This window comes from Pseudopipra pipra, chromosome 4 (assembly GCF_036250125.1).
Source record: "Pseudopipra pipra isolate bDixPip1 chromosome 4, bDixPip1.hap1, whole genome shotgun sequence".
Classification (NCBI taxonomy): Eukaryota; Metazoa; Chordata; class Aves; order Passeriformes; family Pipridae; genus Pseudopipra; species Pseudopipra pipra.
In genome coordinates, this window is record NC_087552.1 from 24,683,850 (window position 1) to 24,691,884 (window position 8,035).

General features: G+C 44.1%; 1 protein-coding gene across 2 annotated transcripts in view; it reads right to left on the minus strand.

The window, feature by feature from the left end:
• Positions 1–7,904, minus strand: part of EIF4E (eukaryotic translation initiation factor 4E) — a 31,923-nt gene extending 24,019 nt beyond the window's left edge. Inside the window, exon 1 of one of the 2 annotated variants that reach the window (XM_064651973.1) lies at positions 7,884–7,904. In XM_064651973.1, the coding sequence (XP_064508043.1) occupies positions 7,884–7,889 (6 nt within the window). In that variant the 5' untranslated portion in view covers positions 7,890–7,904. Of the gene's footprint in view, positions 1–335; positions 431–7,883 lie in introns of those variants that run through there. The other variant, XM_064651972.1, reaches the window with a different exon arrangement.
• Positions 7,905–8,035: the final 131 nt, after the last annotated feature.

Here is an 8,035-nt window from a genome sequence, read left to right on the forward strand (position 1 = left end):
ACACAATGGGCGCCGCCGGGCCGCCCAACCCGCTCCCGCCGGGTCCTCCCGGAGCCGCGACCGCGCCCCCCGCACCAGGGCGGCGGTGCCGGCACAGCCACGGCCCCGCGGCCCCCTCCCCCGCCCCAGCCCCGGCGAGCGTGCGCTCCTCGCCGGCCTCCCCGGCCACCCGCCCGCTCCGCCAGGCGCCCGCCGCGGCCGGCGGCTCGAGAAGGAGGAGGAGGACGAGGAGGAGGAGGAATAAGAGAAGGAGAAGAAGAAGAAGAAGAAAGAGGAGGATGCCGCGGGAGAAAGGCGAGGAGAAGGCGGGTGGGAGAAGGGAGCGCGGCACTCACCGGCTCCACCGCCGCCATCTTACAGCGCTCGGATCGCCGACGCGCCGCGAGGCGGGGCGGGGGCGGGTAAAGGCCGCGGAACACACACGATTGGCCGCCCGGAGGTCACGTGGAGCCGGCGGCCGTTTGGGGCGCGGTGCCCGCCGGGAGGTGTAGTCCTCTGGCGCGGGGGACGCCGGGAAGCCCTCCCGCTCCCGCCCGGGCAGGAAGGGGCGGGCGGCCGAGGGGTGGCGCCCCCTGGCGGCGGTGGCGGCACCGCCCGCCCTCGGGGAGCGCAGGAGCCGCCGGGGCGCTCGGGAGTCGCTGGGATTCACATCCTCTGGTCCCCCGGCCACACCGGGAACGGGCACGTTGGGATTGCCCATGCAGGAGGGGGTGGCTCGTGAGAAGTGGTTTTCCCTGCTCCCCAGGGAAAAGCTACCGGCATAGTAGAACTTTCACTCATCGCAGACGGGCACGGTGTTTCGGGTCACGCGCTTTGTTTGTTTCATTGAATTTGATCTTTTGCCGATTCCACACTTAATTGACTTGTCACTCCGGGGACACGGCCGGACACGACCTTGGCTCACCAGGCAGAAAAAGGCAGCAAACATGAAATTCCGCTTCTTCCCGAACCTTATGGACAGGAGGTACCTGCATTTTGGTGTCGGGAATGCCATCGCATCCAAGGAGCGAGATGGCCCGTGTCTGAGCACGCTCACACTTCTGACAGGGAAGTACGGGACAGCAATGAATGAAGCCAGGAGGTGGGATTCCTTCCACACATGGAGAAAGAGAAGTTTGTAGGATAAGGGAAAAGTGAGAGGCACTTCCCAGAATCACAGAATCAATTAGGTTGGAAAAGACTTCTGAAATCATCAAGTTCAACCTATGACTAAACACCACCCTGTCACCTAGGCCATGGCACCAAGTGCCACATCCAGTCTTTTCTTAAAATACCTCCAGGACGATGACTCCACCACCTCCCTGGGTAGCCCATTCCAATGTCTAATCACCCTTTCTGTGAAGAAATTCCTCCTGATGTCCAACTAGAACCACCCCTGGTGTAGCTTGAGGCAATGTTCTCTTGTCCTGTCTCTTATTGCCTGGAAGAAGAGACTGATCCCCATCTGGCTACAATCTCCTTTCAAGTTGTTGTAGAGAGCAACACGGCCTGCTCTGAGCCTCCTTTTCTCCAGGCTAAACAACCCCAGCTCCCACAGCCACTCCTCATAGGACTTACCCTCCAAACCCTTCACCAGCTTCATTGCCCTTCTCTGGACTCGCTCGAGCACCTCAATGTCCTTCTTGTAGTGAGAGGTCCAGAACTGGACATAGGACTTGAGGTGCAGCCTCACCAGTGCTGAGTACAGAGGTCCTGCTGGCCACACTATTCCTGATCCAAGCCAGGATGCCATTCGCCTTCTCAGCCACCTGGGCACACTGCTGGCTCATGCTCAGCTGCTGTTGACCAGCACCCCCAGGTCCTTTTCCACTGGGTTGCTTTCCAGGCACTCTGCCCCCAGCCTGCAGCGCTGCATGGGGTGGTTGTGACCCAAGAGCAGGACCCAGCACTTGGCCTTGTTGGACTGCATTCATTGATCTCAGCCCATTGATGCAGCCTTCCCATCTCTTCCCCTCACTTCCCCAACTCCGTGGGAAGCCGTATGTTGGCAGAGGTAAAATCACATAATGGTTTATGTTGGAAAAGAACTCTGAGATCGAGTCCAACAGTTAACACAGCACCACCAAGCCCACTCCTAAACCATATCCATAAGCACCACATCCACATGTTTTCTGGTGATTCCACCACTCCCCTGGGCAGCCTGTTAAACCAGGTAATCCCAGCCACGGAATTCAGTTCAGTGTTATGATTTGATTTTTGTTTGACAAAGGCAGAGGGTTCAATAAAGTAATATTTCATCTGCCACCTCACATCTCTAAAGAAAAACACAACAAAAATATATTTAAGTTCTTAACCTTTTATAATAATAAATACCATAACAGTTTTCAAAGTAAAAGAACTAGGACATATCTTTATCCCAGCAATAAAACAGAAATTGAGAAAGAAAATATTTCTCTCTAAACTGTATAATGTTAAATCATGTTATGACAGCAAAATAAGAACATAATCTATTACATTTGTACATTCAGAAAGTACACCAAGACATGCAGCAGCTTTTTTTTTTTTTGTCCAGTGACATACTGTCCATTTAACCCATTTTATAGAATTTGGTTTCTGCTAGTTCTTTATAGGCTTTTTAATGTGAATAGAGTAATTAATAGGTCTTCCTATTTATTTCCCAGAATGGAGAATGCCAGATGGATCTGATATTCCATTTTACTTGTTTGGCAGCCGTGCACATTCTTTGACTGCCTGTTTTAATCCTGTCTTTAAGTGTCTTAACATAAATAAAGATAATCCACCCAGAATCGTCTTCCTCCCTGATAATTTTTTCTTCAGCTTCTTCTGTGTTTAACTTTCTATTTATATTCTCAATGAACCAAGTGCACAGACCTAAATTTTATAGCTGTGAATGTCATTTTACTGAAAAGAACTATAAATGAGTGATAACAACCAAATCAATGAATGTCATATAGCATTTGGCTATTTCATGTTTCTTATGCAACACAGGGCTAACAGCATGAAGTCCCTTATAAGACAGCTATGCTTATTAACAATGTTTAATTAGATAGACAAATATAGTACCACTGAGTTCAGAACATGGCCTACCTTATTGCCATAATTCCTTATTATGCAAATAGGAAGTAAGCATGTTGTGATTTGGTATGTTTTTCTTTGATTTCTTGAGTTATGGAGGCACAAAGCCTCTAAAGATGACATCGGAAGTTATCCAACAACTTATAGTAGCAACAAGAGGATTATGAGCTACTATAATCTTTTCTTCAAGTCACTAACACACATAATAAAGAAGATGCTCAGAAGTGATGTGGCTGCCTTGCAAGTGATATCATCTTCAAACTAAAATGAAATTTAAGATAGAAGGCAAAGAGGTATCATCAATACAACCAGAAAATCCCACCCTTTGAAGTTATAGTGGAAAAAAAGAAGGGGCTGAAGTAAAGAAATGCTGGATATCTCATCTTCAGGAATCCTCACACACTTCACGGATTTATCAATTTCCAGTGTGAATTTAAGTAGTTGTTGGGAACATCTGCTTCATTCTGCAAAGTGTGGCATCCAAGTCAAAGGTGTGCAAGTACAAGCTCTAATTGAACTGCACACCTGTATCTCACTGGTTTGAGTGGAAACGGAGCAGGCCCTAACTTTGGTGAGTTAGAATCATTGTATTTTATGTGATTAAAAATCTGATCATCTTAGTTTGATTTTGAAACCTGAAAATAAAAAGAATTTTTAATGTCTCACAGTATTGTCCAAGATATCTAAAGTGGAAATAAAATACTGATCATATTTTGCTACTTGAAAGTAGCAAAATATTTTATGGCCTTGACTCTGATGACACAGACTGAGTGAAATCCCTATTGGTATCAGTAACGTTTCTGTTGAATTCATTGGACCAGAACTTCACTCTATGACTTTTATTGTGTTTCCATAGTAAAGAATAAAATTTTTCACCACTTCAAGACACATTCATGGATTCTTTCAACTATTACAAGCAGTGGAGTTTCTCTCTTTAAAGCTTGCAACTTATTGGTTAAATAGGAATGCTTTTTATAAAACACCATTTTGTTTAAAAAGATGTGGCTCGTTTTCCTTGGATCTTGTCCCATTATAAAACAACTGGTTTCATATGCATATATTAGAAAATGCCAAGATTCTTGGATACCAGAATAGTGTTCTTGAATGCACAGAGAACCATTCTTAAATCACAGCAGTAATTTTGATGTGCTATATTAATACAGATGCTGCAAGAGGCAGTGCCACTTGAACAATCAAAACAAAACAAAAAAATGTGCAGGATCTTCCTTTTCACCACAGCTAAAGCATGCTTGGAATTAGCTTTAAGTAAGCCTGCTACAGACTGGACTGTGGCTGGAGTGGGCCTTTCAGTAGTTTAGTTTGCATCTGCACCAATTGAAAGGAAAAAGAGTGATGCAGGGGCTTAAAATATATTGCAATGCCTTTTGACTTACAGAATTGCACTTAACCTGAAATCCTTAAAGAGGAAAAATGGAGACAGGTATTTCTTTAATGCAACTCTGTTCATTTACAAGGATGTTTACGAAGAATTTTTTTTTCCCCCTCTGGTCATAGTAACTGTTGCATTTGGTATGAGAATCTCAGTAAGTGCCAAGCCACATCAGTGCACATTTGCATGTGATCTGGCTCCTGGGTGGTATTTTTGCATTGTTTCAGCTATCGATGAACAAAGAGGCATTTAATTGTGTCTTCAATGAGCCTGAACAGAAGACAGCTACGATACCCAGGAGTTTCACTGGGAAAGTGGGATTGCCCAGCCCCCACTACTGCACTGTAGAGAAGCAAAGGGGGGAACCCGAGCTAAGGCACTCTCTTAATTAAGTAATGTCAAATTCAGTGGCCATTTTCTTCCTAAGCAGCAGCTGTCTCAGCTGCCAGCTGCTCTGGCTTTTTTGCAGCAGCCATCTGACCCACGAGACATTGCTGACCTCTCCTTCTGCCCTTGTTTGCTTGCCTTACACACTCCCAGCCTTGCATCACTTCAGAGAAGTTGGGAGGACAGCATGGACATAAATCAAGGATCATGAATGGGCTATAAAATTTCTGACTCATGTGCCTCTCTGTGCGTTTGTCTGTGACACAGGGGGACAGGCAGCTAGAAAGTGACATGAAAAGCCTGACAGAGAAAAAAGAGCTCTACTCAGGGAAGGTCACAGCAAAGATCAGTGAACTTCCCCAGTGAGAATGAGTGTGCCACCAGATAATGGGAAGTGTCAGTGGATGGACCTCCAGGAGGTATTAGTCGGTTCACTTAGTAAATCAGAAAATCAGGGCCAAATTGGAAAACAAAAGCATTGAAATAGCATAGAAACCACATAATTTTTACAATGGGAATGATGATACAGGGCTGTTTAAAAACGATCTCAACAACAAATCTTAGGTCAAATCTGCCAGAGTTTGTTATTCTAGGTTGACCAGCAATTGCACTCTGTGTTCTTTCCAAAGACTGAGGAGGACAAGCATGCAAGTTTGCTAATCCCTCAATTAGGGTGCTCACAGTTCTTTAAATTACATATATTTGTAAACTGTTTAATTAATATAAGCATCCTCGGCTTTTCTAAGGAAGCAGGGAAATAGCTTGCTTTGAATTTGCAGAAATAGAACAAATAAGTGAAAATGAGTAACAGGAGGAACCTTATCTACTAGTTAGAGCAGGAGTCCTCTTTTTTCCTAACCTGCATCATTGTCGACCACTGCAAAATGAGCACAAACATCTACTGACATTGTCCAAGCAAGGATACTGAAAGACAAAAATAGGAATATATTGTGAGGTTATACTCAGATATGAATTTAAATGTGAATTAGATGCTCATAAAATTTAGTAAAGTATCCTAAATTATTAATATTGGTTATACTGAAATCTCATCGAGACTCAAGTGATGACATTTGAGCAGAAGACATTGAACTAGATCAACCAGTATGCTTCAGGTTTTTTATACCATGTCAGTGTCACCAAGTACTTGCAAACCCTGCTTAACCAGGTAAACAATGTCTGCAACTCCTTAGGGTTCTTCAAATGGCACAGAGGCAACTAAAGTGCACAAAGGTACCTGTCCTGCATTGCTTGATAGCTTTGTTTGTTGGTTACTTGGAAAAGGAGCACTGATTTTTCACAGTAAAATACCTGCTAGCAACATGGGTCATTTAAGAGTGATTCTGCCAGTTCAGTAACATTGTGCTTTAAGAAGATTAAACTAAGAACTTAATAATGTGCCCTTTAAAGATATTTGATGATGTTGGTTGGCAGCTGGTTGCGTGTCTTCAGAATTTGGACATAAATGCTCTCATGGCATGAGCTGCATGACTCAGTACGTAGCTATTTTCACTCGGTGAAGAAAATAATAGTTGTAATCTTTACATTTTTCAAGCATCCTAGAAACATTTCCTAATTCACTCCTTCAACAAATGGTAGTCTGACACAAGTATTATCAATACTAGAGAAATGAAGGTGAGAAATGTCAGAAACACAAGTAGCAACTACGCTTCAGTAATAGCATGGCATCAAATTCCTTCGGTTATTTGACCATGCTAGTGAAAGCGCTTATCACACAGCAAAACAGGGTCAGATCCTTTATCTCTTGCTGTGGTCCTGTAGTCAGCAGGGCTACTTAGCCACTTTTTGCCAATTAACACTGTCATAAGGTATCAAGTATATTTATATGAATACATTTATTCTGACAAAAGAATAAGACGTATACTTTTCTGTTCTGGAAAAGTAGAATTTTTCACTTAACATCTAAGCCTAGGAGATAAAGAGCTTTTTTTTGTTATTATTTGTTAAAGATGGGGCCAGAAGACCACAGGGAATAAAACAATTGCAGGAAATACTGAGATTATAGTTTGGACTTTGAATCACACTTTCTGGGGATTTATCTGGATTCCAAGAAATCAAGAGAATATTTTGCGTATTAAGATCAGAAAAAGGATTGGTGTAGTTTCATTGAAGTCAATGACATTGAAGCAGGAAAAATTTCTTCATGAAAAGGGTTGTAAAGCATTGAAACAGTGCCTAGGGAAGTGGTGGAGTCACCATCCCTGGAAGTGTTAACAAACCAAGTGGATATGGCACTTGAGGACATGGTTTAGTGGTGAATTTGATGGTGCTGCTACATTTACAGTTGGGCTTGATGATATTAAAGGTCTTTTCTATATTGACACTAAGTTTGACAACAATCCTCAGAGAACATAAGCACAGTCAGCTTCACAGGCACAGGTAGTATCTTTTTTCACAACCAACCCATGTAAATAGGAGAAATGTAATGTGTGTATTAATCAGACTTATTTTTATGACAGATCACTGGTATCTAATCTTTCTCTTTCCAGGAAGAAAATCAGTGTCCTTCCTGTGACAATGCCAATATGACTCTGCAGCTTATTTTTCTAATTTTAGTTACTGCCTTACTGAATGTTGAATTTGTGATGGTTTTACCTGGGCTAAAAATAGAGTGGAAGAATTGTTATAAACCATAGAGACAGCCCTACATACCAACACTCCATAATAAAGAAGATATGCTTGAAAAACTTCTGGTATAACCTCACTGATGAAAACCACAAGTTTTTCACAGAATCAGAGAATTCTTAGGGTTACGAGGGACCTCTGGAGATCCTCTAGTCCAAACCCCTGCCACGGCAGGGTTACCTAGAGCAGGTGACACGGGAACTCATCCCGGTGGGTTTTGAATGTCTGCAGAGAAGGAAACTCCACGGCCTCCCTGGGCAGCCTGTTCCAGTGCTCTGCCACCCTCAATGGAAAGAAGTTCTTCCTCGTGTTGAGGTGGAACTTCTTGTGTTTTAGTTTACGGCCACCGCTCCTCGTCGTGTCGTGGGGCACCACCGAGAAGAGTCTGTCGCCATCCTCTTGGCACCCCCACCTTTGAGATACTTACATGCATTAATGAGATCCGCTCTCAGTCTTTTCTTCTCCACACTAAACATCCTCTAAACACCCTCTTCACTGCGAGGGGTGGTGAGGTGCTGGCGCAGAGAAGCTGTGGATGCCCCACGACTGGGAGCGTCCAAAGCCCAGCCTGGCCGGGCT